Source organism: Channa argus, chromosome 15, assembly GCF_033026475.1.
Source record: "Channa argus isolate prfri chromosome 15, Channa argus male v1.0, whole genome shotgun sequence".
In the NCBI taxonomy this organism is placed as follows: domain Eukaryota; kingdom Metazoa; phylum Chordata; class Actinopteri; order Anabantiformes; family Channidae; genus Channa; species Channa argus.
The window spans coordinates 22971569-22985330 of record NC_090211.1 but is presented as its reverse complement, the minus strand read 5'-3'; the positions used below and the strand labels follow the sequence as shown (position 1 = coordinate 22985330).

The 13762-nt window shown below is 39.4% G+C and overlaps 1 protein-coding gene across 1 annotated transcript; it reads left to right on the top strand.

Annotated features, from left to right (window-relative positions):
• Nucleotides 1–1397: 1397 nt before the first annotated feature.
• LOC137099797 (uncharacterized) lies at nucleotides 1398–7941 on the top strand. Its single transcript, XM_067477066.1, has 4 exons — nucleotides 1398–1516; nucleotides 3463–3540; nucleotides 3632–3705; nucleotides 4436–7941. Exons 2-4 carry the CDS (start codon nucleotides 3493–3495, stop codon nucleotides 5436–5438), a joined length of 1125 nt encoding a protein of 374 aa, XP_067333167.1. The 5' UTR covers nucleotides 1398–1516; nucleotides 3463–3492; the 3' UTR covers nucleotides 5439–7941.
• Nucleotides 7942–13762: the final 5821 nt, after the last annotated feature.

The window sequence follows — 13762 nt, the reverse complement described above, 5'->3', positions numbered from 1 at the left end:
TAAAACTTTGTAAATCTGCCTTGTGAAATGTCTTCAGTCTATTTTTTTTGTTTTGTTTTGTTTTTTTTGTCCATTCGGCTTATCCCGTGAGTTCAGGGTCATTGTCCCCATGTTGATTTGGCAGTTTTTACGCCGGCTTTACAGACTCACTGATGTAATTGTGGTGGTTTTCAGGATCCTACAGCTACTTTGACACTTTATCGGTGGTCCTGATTGGATGGTGGACAGGACAGGTGGATCTTTATGAGATGCAACCAAAAAAGTAAATGCCGCAAATTAAGAAGAGAAGGAAGTTTAGAGATGTTGTGCAGGTGAAGGAAGAAATGGTTGTGTTTGTTATATTTTAACAGGTCAAACACCAAGAAAGTGAAACAGAAACCTATAGATGGAAAGCAAACGAAGGGAAATTGATATTTTCCCCCTTTCTTCTGCTAGTAGACAGTAAAACTGGACATTGACTTACAGAAAAGTGACAGAGTAGGTACAATGACAAAAATAACATGACCAGTTAATGATCTCATTACCAGGGAACTACTCATTTGACGGGTTGAATATCCATCTCCATCAGATGAAATAATCCATCTGAAATAATTGCAATGTGACGCTACCTTAAACTGAGTGGACATGTCCTCTCTTCTTCTTGTGACTATATCATTTCCCTTTGTGCGTGGGCTTCACTTCAAAGAAACGTTGACGTAACGTCTGCCTTTGTTAAAAGCTGCAGGTCTGCTGAGTCCAGGTAATTCAGGAACAGTGACATCAGAAGCACTGGTGAAGTATTAACACACACAAACACAAACAAGCTAATTCCACCTTTAATAAAGTCACCTCTGCTGTTTTTGTGTTTATCAGGCAGGTCTGGTTGTATCCATCTGGATTTTGTTGTGTTATTTGTGTATCTGCTGTAAATGTCTCCACACCTCCATCTGTGTGTGTGTGTGTGTGGCCTTAGATGGTAAGAGTATGAGGGACCGCTAACTTGCTGTATAGCCCGTCCCTTCTCCTGCTTCTGTTTGACCACAGTCTTTTTTCTAGAAGAGTTATTATTTTATCAGTTCATCAACAGTATGGAAACAACAGTTTTTGTATTTTTTATTATTTTTTGCTTAAAATATGCAGAACTGTAGTAGTATTGCAAGTTATGGTCAATGGTAACAGAAGAGTAAACCTGCAGGCAGCATCTTTGTCACTGGAATAAACATATAGACGTTCATGTTGTATTAGTGTCTCACAGACTCTTTGCAGGTCTCAGACTGAAATGCGAATGTATCATATGTTGTTACAACTTGTGGTTCTATTTTACTGGGGGGGCTCCCAATGTGAAGTGCCCCACGGCCTCCTAGGACAATAATGAGGCCCTGAAGACGTCACATGATTTACTGACAACAGATCCCCGATTAAAATAACAGTACAGGCGAAAAGTGACTCCACTGCAGTCAGACTGAGGAACAGACTGAGTTCACTTTCCTTTAGGACTTTTCACCAAACTTTAATCCAGAAAAACCATCGGGAACAGGTATGAAGCTACTATTATCTTTATGTGTTTTTACTTTTTTACGTTATTAAAAAACTTCATAAAGAGCACATAGACAGTTCTGATGAGTTTGAGACTTTTATGATTTTTTTATCTGTTCATAAAGTGACAGAATTTACCAACATACTGTGGAGGTCTGCATCTCATAAAGTCCAAAAACCACTAAGTCCACTAAATGTCAGTGTTGTCTGTACAGGTAATATGATGATTTTAATGCCTCTATTTACTGAAGATGTGTTTAAATCTTATTAGAAATCAACGTGGATCACAAAGAAGTCATCCTCCCTGTTGTTAAGTTCAATGGGACAAAACACAGTATTACATTCGACTTCTGGGACTGAGTACGTGAACTGCTGTGAATGTGTGTTGCTCCGTTGTTCACACCCAGGCTGTTTCCTGTCTGTCCACCCTGGAGACAGATCCCTCCTCCTGTTGCTCTTCCTGAGGGAAATAACAACAGTTATAAACAAGTCCAAGTCCCTGCTGGCTACAGTAAAAAGCCAAAAGTGGTTCAGTGAGATCAGCCTGCTGGCTTTGCTCGATGTCTGTATGTCTGTTATTGCATCTCAGTCCACCCCTGGGTTTCTGACAAATGGGGGCATTTTCACAGTTTCTCTTTCACTTTGAGCTCTGATTATGAAGAGCTCTGATGAAAAGAGGGAATCAGGGAATCTGAACAGAAACATCCGGAACTCTGAGGCTACACAACCACACCACTAAACTAACTCAGGCAAGGACTAAAAAAACTGTCATGACTCTTGATTTAAAATACTTTATTGTTATTCTGTTAAGTGGAATATTCAGTTAAGCTGTAACATTAAAACCAATGAATATATACATGAATATACGCAAACCAGTGAATATAGGCATATACTGCATTTAATCCTTTTCTCTAAGTAATAAATCTTTGTCTCAGGTTTCGTTAGCACCTTACCCGGGTTTTCGGCTGAAAGCATGCATGATGAGCACTATACTGTAGATTCAGAGCTTTGCTGAAAACATTTAGGGCTCAATCAGTGAGAGCTCACTCTCTGCTGCCACCTATGGTAAAAATCTAAGTCCTGCAACCTTTGCCCTATACATCCTCTCATCTGGCAGACAGGACTGTTTGTTAAAATAGAGCTCCCATGTCCAGAGGCCAGCTTATTCTGAAATTGCATCCTTTTGGCACCAGGCACCAGAATGGCGAATGCCGTCTCTTACAAAGGTGACACCACTGTGGCTAGTTTAACATTCAAAAACACCAGATTACAACTGTGCAAACACAGGTGTTCGGTTAGAGTTAGGCACTTAATAAAGACCTCTGTTCCTTATCACAAGACAGCAGTAGGAGTTGTTTAACACTGGACTCAAACTTTAATGTCCTTTGGAAAGGTTCTGTCTTTTGTGAGCCGTTCTCTTTCTCATGACAAGTGTCTGTGGGTCTAACTACAATGTGACAGTTTTATGGCATTGACAAACATCGACTGCTGTATAACTGGAGGACATTGTTCAGAAATCTGTCCTGCTGTTATTTCAGTCAGAAACAGATCCATAATGAAACCAGCAATAAGGTTTTATAATATCGGTTTTAGATGCTTCCCTGACTTTCTAACTTTTTAAAAGAATTCGTCTGTCAGTTCAGTCACATTAAGGAGGTGACTTTCAGTGAATCTCAGCAAAAATTAGGAAATGGCTTAGAGATTATTCTTCACAAATAAACACGCATTAATAATAAGTCATAATTAAATTAACATGTGAAATCCTGCAGAAGGAGGAGTTCGTGTGGTGGAAGAAGCTGCAGCAGTAAAACACCACTATGTCCACACTGTGATCTGATGTTACCGGTCATACAAATACACAAATGTGAATATGCTGATTAATTTAATGCATACTAGTATAAGACCAGCCTGAACTAATGCTGAGCTTTATTTCTTTTGTTGTTGTAGATCTGCTGTCCTGTCACTCATAATCACATCATGGCTTTTTTTGCTGCTTTGGGAGCAAAAGCAATAGCACGTCAGCTTGTGAGTATAAAATATAAAAAGTAAACTGAGTGTTTAAGAATTGTAACAACAAGTCTTTGGAGAACCTTTGTAATATGTGTCTGTCCTTCAGATTGCTGCCGCAGGAGTAACAGCATTGGGTCTGCTGGCAGCTGCTGGGCAGTATTACGCCAGGAGAAACATGGAGTATGTGCGGCCGCTGAGTGTCAAACCCTTGATACACACCTTCTAGAAATGTTTAAAAATCTCCTTCAATCAATCTTTATAAAAGCTGAAGGTCTTCTGATCAAAATGTAAACAAGCAAATAAAAACTAAAAACTATTTTGTTCGAATTTAACGCAATTCCCATTAATCTAAGATATAGATGAGGTTTGCTATTTAATCTCATGTTTCATACTAACGGCTCTTAATTCTTACATGCTTTACTCTCGAGTAGAGCTGACTTTGCATATACATTAATAAAGCCCAAAACATCATTATAAAACTGATATTCTGGCTTTAACTATGAAAGCATTAATATCAATTTTATAAAAAATCCCAAACCCCATTTCCAGAAAAGTAGGGACTTATTCTAAAATGCTTTTAAAAAAATTATGTCATTTGTTAATTAGTTTGAACCTTTATTTATTTGATACAAAGAAAACATTTTCAGGTTTAAAATACAAGCTAATACAGAATTTGTATTAGCTTGGTCATAGTCAGTGTGTAAAGGCCAAGGGTTTCAAACCACATGAGCTCAGGAGTACTTTGGAAAACTACTGTCACTTAACACAATCCGCTCCTGCATTCAGAAATGCAACTCTGTTAGGTTTAAGCTTGCAGACGAGTGTGATTTCAGTTAGAAAATTTAGCTGTTGATTGTTAAACTGTTGAGGTTTTTTAAATCATGTTAATGGTCCTTGTTTTCTTTAACAGATATGAAGACAAAGAGAGTGACAGCGAACATGAAAGCAGGGATAAGGAAGAGGGACCGCGTGAGGAAGACGACAGAAATGGCGAACATGAAAGAAGTGATGAGGAGGAGAGTGATAGTGTAGATGAAAGTAGGGATGAGGAAGAGGAGGAGGAGAGTGATAGTGTAGATGAAAGTAGTGATGAGGAAGAGGAAGAGGAGAGTGATAGTGAAGAAGAGACAGATGATGCTAAAAACAAGAAGGCAAAGTGTTCACTGAGTCTAATTCCAGCAGCAATATTCATTGGGGTGCTCAATGTCAGGTCACTGAACAACAAAGTACTTAGAATCTTGCAGCTTATAATAAAAAACACATTGGATGTTGTTTGCACAACAGAGACATGGTCAAAAGAGGAGACTGGAGATGCTGTCCTCCGGAGAGCTTCACCAGCTGATTTCAGGTTCTATTATCAGGCGAGGCCAAGCAGAGGAGGAGGGGCAGCGATTCAGGTCACACCACTGCTGCAGAGTGCACAGATTCTTTTTAAATGCAAAACAACAACGTTTGAAGTCGCTGCCGCCGTCCTGCAGCACAGGGACTGGGATGAACCAGTCCTGGTCATCAGTTTATATCGTAGGGGAGCCAGTGGGGCCAAATACGACACATTTCTGGATGAGTTTCAAGACGTCTTGTTTGAGATTTTTAATCTCTGCGACAACATCATTGTGACTGGAGATTTCAACATCTGGGTTGATGATCTCAGGAGAGGAGAAAGGTTCAGGTGTTTGCTGCAGGCCTATGATCTCAGTCAGCATGTCAGGGAGCCCACACACCGCAGAGGTCACACTCTGGATCTGGTCATCACCAGAAATGTTAAAACCTCCTGTCTCTATGTGCAAAACGATGGAATATCAGATCATTACAGCATATATTTTAAAGCAAGGCCAAAGTCAAGACATACATGTGAGAAAAGTAAACGAAAGAAGGATAAAGACAAGAAGGTGAAAAAATACAAGAAGCGTTAAGAAAGTGTTTCAGGTTCAACGATATATCAAGATTATTGCTTTAAATCAAATGAAAATATTCATCTGGCTGCTGCTGGTCGATCTTTAAAGGGTTACTAAGCTAATTTAAAGTGAACTCTGTATGTAACGTCTTCACCCAACAAAGATCTTTTTTTTTCAGTTTTATCCTTAAAACTTAAACTAAAGCTAATCTCAAACAGAATTTAAATAAAGATTTATTGGAATGAATCAGAAGAACAAAAATAACTGCTAAAAGAATTACTATAATATAGCATATATAAGTACTGTACATGTAGCATAATGTACACTATTTGAGGAAGCTACATATGAGGTTGTGACTTGATGTTAAAGTGAGTATTTAGCTCTTCAGGCTAGTTTCCTTTTCTCTGAGCCTCAGGAAAAAGTGAAGTTGTGACAGAAATGTCACGGTGAAGAGCTTTTACCACTTGTAGGTATTTGAGTAGTGATGATAGTCTGAGAATCTTAAACAGTAACAAAACGATCAAAACGTGTGTTTGAATCGTGTAGCACCGGCTCTAAAAAGAAAGTGAATTATTCATTTCTACTAAGCATCTCAAAACAATATGAGTCAATAATACAGCAAATGAAGTTTTTCCATTAAGTATTTTAGTGTGTAGAAGTTAAGTTTTATTTGTTGTGTCATTTTGTGCTTTACTTTTTGCCTCCTGTTAATCCTCCTCGTAATCATTCATTTATCAGCATCATTAAATGATCTTCACTCATAAGGCACTTTTCAAATTTATTGGTGCTCAAAGTACTTTACACTGCTTGACCCACTCTCTCTTACACACACACACACACACACACAGATAGAGGACAACTCAAAAGATGTCAGTCCATCAATTATCTGTACCTACTTATCCTGTTCAAGGTCACAGGGGGCTGGAGTCTATCCCAGCTGTCATAGGGTGAGAGGCAGTGTCCAGTTTGGACAGGTCTCCACTCTGTCTCAGGGCCAACACAGAGAGACAGACACGGACAGACAAACCATTCACACTCACATTTACACCTATGGGCAATTTAATTCAATTAAATTCAACTTTATTTATATCGCGGCAATTCACGACAAAGTCATCTCAGGGCACTTTACAGAATAAAGTCCAGACTATAAAGATGTATAGAGAAAACCCAACAATTCCCCCTTGAACAAGCCCTAGACAACGGTGAAGAGGAAAAACTCCATTTAACGGAAGAAACCTGCAGCAGAACCAGGCTCAGGGTGAGCGGCCATCTATATAAATAGTTGAGTTGAATTAGATTTTTTTTGACTGAGACAGATACAAGCTCAGACTAATTTTGAGATAAGAAGTCAGGTACTATGATTGTTGGGGGACTGTGGCAAACAATATATAAGGTGACTGTGGGCGACTGTGGCGCAGGAAGGTAGAGCGGTCATCCACCAATCTCGCAATTGTTGGTTCGACCCCTGGCTCCTCCAGTCACATGCTCAAGTGTCTTTGAGCAAGAAACTGAACCTGTCACGGCCGTGAGTCTTATTCTTATTCTGCAATTGGTCTCATGCCGCTCACCTGTTGCCTCCCTTTATATACTCCGCTCACCTGTCACTCCCTGCCAGATCGTCTTTCAGTCTGCCTCGGTGAATAATCTGTCTCTGATCCTGAAAATCTGCACCTAAGAGAATAAGGTCCTGTTCAAGTTTTTGTTTTTTTTCTCCTGCGAGTTCTTTTGCTAATTTTCAAACAACCTGTCTCTCTGTTGCTACTTTGTTTGCTCACAAATGAGGGACAACGAGGGTAAAGCTGGGTAAACATAACCAGGGACAGGAAGTAAGGAGAAGGGGCCACAAAATAAAAGTCCAGGGACAGGAAGTGCAACAAGATCCTGACAGAACCCCAACTTAGTTGCTCCTGGTGAGTGTTGGCCAGCTGCATAGCAGCTCCCCCATCAGTGTGAGTGTGAATGGGTGAATAAGAAGCAGTGTAAAGTGCTTTGAATGCCAATAGGTAGAAAAGTGCTATATAAGTGCAGAGCATTTACCATTTTTACAAGAATTATTGATATTCTTGTTATTGGAGCTTGAGAAAAAGGCTTGCCTAGTTTAAAAGCTATGTATGTAAAGCCTTTAAAGCTACAGTATTCAAAATATTTTTAACAAAAATGTGCTCCAACACTTATCTCAGTGTGTAGATGAGCTTTTGACATCTCATCTCCCTTGTCCCAGAAAAACCCTGGCTGTAATGATCCGTGCCTAACCAGTCGCTATCTTGTCCCAGTTTTCAACTTTGTCTACCTGTTTACCACTTCCTGTTTTGCCTGGAGATTTTCCTCTTACGTCACCAACACTCTTTTGTTAATCACTCCAATCGTTTGCTCCTGTTTCCTATCCTATATTAACCCTGCTTTAACGCAGCCACCCTGTCACCTTGGGCTAGAGCTTGGGATGAGGAAGGTGGGACTTTATTAGATACACTTGTACAATCTAATAAAATCCAATACAGCAGCTACTATGTGTTTATTATTGAGGTCATGGTGGGTGGTGGAGTTGTACTGGAGTGCAGATGGTTCTGATGTTCTGGCCATCCTATTTAAAATGAATGGGGGGGGCGCACAGACACCAATGCAGTTTACTGTTAAAACAAGCACAAACATATAAGAAATAAATGGGAAGTTATAGTGCTGTTTGAGAAAAATTTAATAATTTAAATATATATAACAAACTGTTGTTGGTGCCTGTACACAACTCACACAAACTTTATGTTCAGGAAAATCGCATCAAATCATTTTTACATCAGAATTTGATCTTTTGGTAAAAAGAAATGTGTTGCCTTGGAATATTCACTGTTTCATGGTAGTTTGAGCAAAGTGCATCACACCTGCTGGTGTCAGTACACTTTCTGTGGTGGGTTTTTGAGTGACCCAAAAGTACATCCACCTCATTCCTTCCAAAATATAACATTTCAAATAAACCCAATCTAGAGCACAAATGTATTAAACTTTAGATGTTCAGAAGTCAGATTGTGGTTGGTTTTCACATTTCAATAATATTTTTAGCTTTAAGCTTTTGATGGTGGTTTTCTTCCACACCTTAACTGCAGCGTAATTTCTGCTTCCTGCACTGATCCACAAAAGTAGAAGTTAGGTTGCAGCTTCCTAAAACTTCACATCTCCTTTTTGAGTTTATCTAAGCTGTGTTTGCTGTTTACTGTCTGTTTTTGTAGCTAATGCTGTTGTTTCATGATGACTAAGAATGAAAAGGATCCTGTTTGCTGAGATCATTTTACTGTAAACCTTGTTTTAATTATCTTTACAGGTTCTTTGTTAGTACGGACAGATGAAAAAGTTTACTGCATTCGTGTTTGTAATCTTGAATAAAGGTTTTAGGTTGTCTGTATGAGAGATTCTCTCTTCAATTCAAGAGATCAAAGATTACTTAACAATAATAATTTAAGTGTCTCATCTGGTCTTTGGAGTGGACTGCAGATGGACTGCTGACTTTCCTGTGTTTTACATGTGTTTTGAAGTGGTTGTACAAATCTGTACATTCCACGCTGCATAGAACCAGTTTCTGCCTCAGTGTGTGAATGTGTTTGAAATGTGCAGGGATGTGGTGTTTATTGAAAATTCTTTTGAGTATCTCAGATAATCTGGCAACATATGGAATGACGTTGTTGTTCTGTTTGTTGTCCTCATCTTTCCTGTCTGTTGTGGACATGCTCCTGCTGGACTCGGGATTTGACAAAGGCCCAGCAAGAGCTTTCTTGACCTGATTGTGTTCCTTTCCTCCTTTTGAGTTTCTCACTTAGAGACACACCTGGTGGGTAGGCTGGGATTTGATACTGCAGACTACTTCTAAATGCAGTCAAATGACAATGAAGACAGTTGATTCATCTCATTTATGAGCGAGGATGCATCGGACATGCTGACTGAAAACTCAGCATCATCTCTGCACTTTCAATGTCAAAAGAAGTATGACCAGAAGGATGCTGAACACAGTGCACAGCAATTGTGAAATATGTATTTTAGTATTCTAGCACTACTCCAATATGACATTTTTCTAAGCTCTGAGGTCTCAAACTTAAAGTTCAGTGAACATATTCAGCAGCACAGCACGTCCAAGTTTTGATTATTGTTCTGGACCTGTTTCTTAATTTGAAACTCTTCTCTGTTCTTGCCATCTTCCTGCTATGTCTTAAATTGTTATAACTAGGAATGAGGGTAAAACCTAAGACATAGTTACACAAAACTCAATGTTCTTTTATTTGCCAAAAAACACCAAATGGAGTGAACCTGTTCCTACACCAACCCTAACCTCTGACACAATGAACAGTTTGTTGAAATAGACCAGTCTCGCAGGGAGACAGGCATCTGTTGGAACTGTACCTCTTTTGATGCCAGACAACAAAATGAGCGATGTCATTACTTACAATGAAGATAAAATAGCCGCAAGTTTCACACTTCTTTTCTGCTACAAATACTCAAAGCATGTTAACTGCCTTGTTATCTGTAACATCACCATAAAAGGTGAAGTTCAGTATCTCTGCAGCTCTGCCTGTTCCCAGAAAGAAACTAGAATCTCTCAGTTTCTTAGAAGGTGTGACCAGTCAGTTTCTTATATATATAGGATTGGTTCTGTTCTGTCAATCTCAGAGGCTTTCTCCGAGACACCAGTGATCCCCTAACTGTTGTCACAGACTGCATTCACATTCTCCAACCAAGCAGATCTTCTCCTCAGTCACCAGCTTAAGGTTAGTAATGTCAAAGCTGACATAACCAATAATGGTGCATCTGTTGCTTAGGGTTTTTCATGTCATAGATGGCAAAACAAGAAGTCGTTATTGTAGGAGAGTATGATGCTACTACAACCAAAAATACAATGCATTCTGAAAGTTTTTAAATGGTAAATGTTCTGCACTTATATAGAGCTTTTCTACCTATTGGCACTCAAAGCACTTTACACTGCTTCTTATTCACCCATTCACACTCACAATCACACACACACTTACACACTGATAGGGGAGCTGCTATACAGCTGGCCAACACTCAACGAGAGCAACTAAGTTGGGGTACAGTGTTTTGATCAAGGACACTTCGACATGTGACAGGAGTAGCTGGGGATTGTGAGATTGGTGGACAACCGATAATCAAATAAAATATCACTGTAGTTCTTCCTAATAATAAAACTACTTTCGCAACTAAATCTGCTACTACTACTACTACTGCTGCTGCTACTACTGCTATTTCCCAAGTGTATGCAACCACCTCTGTGACTCTTTAAGTAGTAAACTACTAAAGCTATGACTATTACATCTAGTATTAGCTTTTTGTACTGCTAATTATGCCAAATGAAACTATTACTGCTCTACAAGTAGTAGCACTTCTGCAAGTTGCTGAACGCCAACAAAATAAGTGAAATAATTCCTAAATAAATGCATCTCATGAATTGTGAACACTTTTCTGATAGGACTTTGCTTTGATGTTTTCTCCTTTTCTTAGATTTTTGCTGCCTTGTACCTCACGTGTAAGTCGCTTTGGATAAAAGCATCTCATAAATGTAAATAAATGTGGTTAAATTTGTGTAATAACATGAGTAATTAACATGCTTGTTAATGTTTGTAATGTGTTCTCAGTCATGGCGTCTCCTGGCCTGCTGTTCTTGGTGTTGATGTCATCCTCCGTTCTTGTCTGTACGTCTCCCAATCAGAACCAGCTGGAGGAAGTCACTCCAGAAAAAATAAGGAAGGTCAACGAAGTCCTTAAAGCAACTGGCAAAATTATTCTTAAGACCATTGATGAGATCAGGTTCACTGTTGTCCCTTTTCTGGGAATAATACCAGTGTACGGGCCACTGATTAGTGCCATTACCACCTTAGCTTTGGTGGGAGTGTCGGTAGTAAACAAAAATGTAAAAACGAACCCGATACTTGACACTATCAAGTCTGAATTTGAAAATCTTAATTCCAAGCTTGACCAATACCATGAAGAGCTTAGGTGGGACACCTGGACAAGTAGTGCTTACCACAAGCCAGAGAAAAACATTAAGGTGGCCTGGACAAAATATAAAACACTAGTGCAGAGTCTTCTATTAGCAAAAGATGACAATGAGAAAAAGAGGCATAGAGATGACTTTATAGACACATACTCAAAGTATGAGCCTGCCACTAAGACGTTACATGCACTGCTGATGGCTAAACAACCAACCTTGATAAATGACTTTGGAGAGATGCTGGTTAAACATGTTAAATGTCACGAACAGGATCTCAGAACATATACTGAATATGTTAATAAACTGATCTGCAAAGGCAATACAATGAATCAGATCTACTACAAACTCAAGAACATCGAGTCTCCAGCCAGGGTGAATGAGGAAGCGCAAATTGCATATGACTGTTCATCAGCTATGTTCAAAACCCACCAGTACTGCATTTCTCACAGCATGGATTACATTAAAAAGGATGTTGAGGGTCTCATTGATACGACTAAAAAGCGTCAAGAACTAGCAAATGATGTCAGGTCTTTCTTAGACAAGACGTATGAGAGATACGACTGGATGGTTGTTGCATTTATAACCAAAAGCTCCAAACATAAAATAATTGAAACCTTGAACAGCCACATCCTGTCAGGATATACTGAGGTGACAAAAGGGGAAGTTAGTGTGGCTGTAGCCAGACAGGTGAAGGGGACTCACACCAAGGCAGCTGAAGTCAGAAAAGCTATTATCGGATGTGTTCCTACGTCAACTAAATGTTATCAGGTAGCCGACAAACTCAGACAATGTAGTAAAAGTGTTGGAGGCATTTTGGTATCTCAGACTTACACAGCTGTACATGCCTATACAAGAAAAGCTCATGACAGCCACAGTGCAAAGGAAGCACCAGAAGAGGTTTACGCTGACCCTGAAAACCCTTCAGCCCAGACTCCTTACATTTACAGTGGAAGCTGTGAGAAATCTCCAGGTGTGAAAGGCGGCAAGTTTGTTGTGATGATTAAAAGCGACGAAGAGATGATGATGAAAGACCCCTGCTCCAAGCTGAACTGTGGTGAGAACGAGTCGCGAGGCAGATGTGTTCGGATGGCAGACATCTTTCTGGCAATGTGTGATTGCAAATTTCCATACTATGGCCAGCACTGTGAGCTGAGCCTAGAGGATTACAAGAGGGACTTGCAGAAAGAGAGTAACTTTGTAGTAGTGGACAGGAGGCATCGTACTCAGCCCAGAACAAGGGTTGGCATCTGATGCAGCCTAGGGTCACCATTTGTTGAATCAAAGGACACTCCCAACAATTTAGCAAATGCTCCTGTTTCACTGACTTTTTGTGTGGGGGAAACTTCTGAGCCAGAAGTCCACCTGCCTGAGTTCTACCTTCATTGAGTTATTCCTTTGTCCTGAGAGCTGAGAGGTTAAACGACCATAACCTGTAAAACCTGGTCAATCTGATTGACCCACTCTGGAGTATAGTTCTACTCTGTCTGTGTGTTTCTCCCTCTTGCTGATTAAACTCACTATAATCAAGACTCTGAGCTGCCTTTTGGTCATCAACTGACCTATAATCATCTAATGTTCTTGTAATAAACTCACATCTTAATTTACTTTCATAATTAATTTCTATAAATTCATTGATATGTATTATTGTTCTGCACAGGGATAAGTATTCATTAGCTGTAAAAGAATGCATCATCATTTGTTTGACTGCTCTGTCCAGAGACGGGAGGGATTTAATTGTATTTATAGGGTGAAATTTTGAATCTTCTGATGATAAAGTGACAGTTGAAAATTGAGCATCGTGTAAAAAGAAGTTCTAAACACCTGAATCTAAAATGCTAAGATATATAGTGTGAAATGCAGTTTTACATTGGATTGTCCTGCAAATAATCTTCTATATGAGCAGTGTTGATGTGATCACCTCCTCAGATGCTGTTTTTGCTTCAAGCTTCTATCCTGATTTCCTGAGCTGATAAAATGAATACAAATTCAGGTTTACTGTCATTGGGTGTCTCCCTGTTGTGTGCATACTCTGTGAGGGTTTTTTTTCTAATAGTAAAATTAAATGTTAGTGTGTATACAATCATTTTACAGTATATATGTTTTTTAAATTAATCTAAAAATTATTTTTAAAAACTAAACTGAACATTATCACCTTCATGAACGAGGATTTACTGCAAAACAGGATTAGACAACTCAGAACTTACAACTGCGTGGGAATTTATTCATTGTATCTGCAGAGATCAGACTCTATCACTGATCCCTGTCTTCCTCTGTCTGCTGCTGATGGGGAATCTCTGCAGACAGCTACAGCTGCTACAGTGTCCCGCCTGGTTTGGGACTTTGACTGTCTCCGTGTCCA

Bases quoted from the DNA above. Each gene is read 5' to 3' on its own strand.
- LOC137099797 (XM_067477066.1), top strand. From the start codon at position 3,493: ATGGCTTTTTTTGCTGCTTTGGGAGCAAAAGCAATAGCACGTCAGCTT. The intron at 3,541-3,631 runs GTGAGTATAAAA...TCTGTCCTTCAG, and splicing joins AAGCAATAGCACGTCAGCTT to ATTGCTGCCGCAGGAGTAAC. The intron at 3,706-4,435 runs GTATGTGCGGCC...TTTCTTTAACAG, and splicing joins TACGCCAGGAGAAACATGGA to ATATGAAGACAAAGAGAGTG.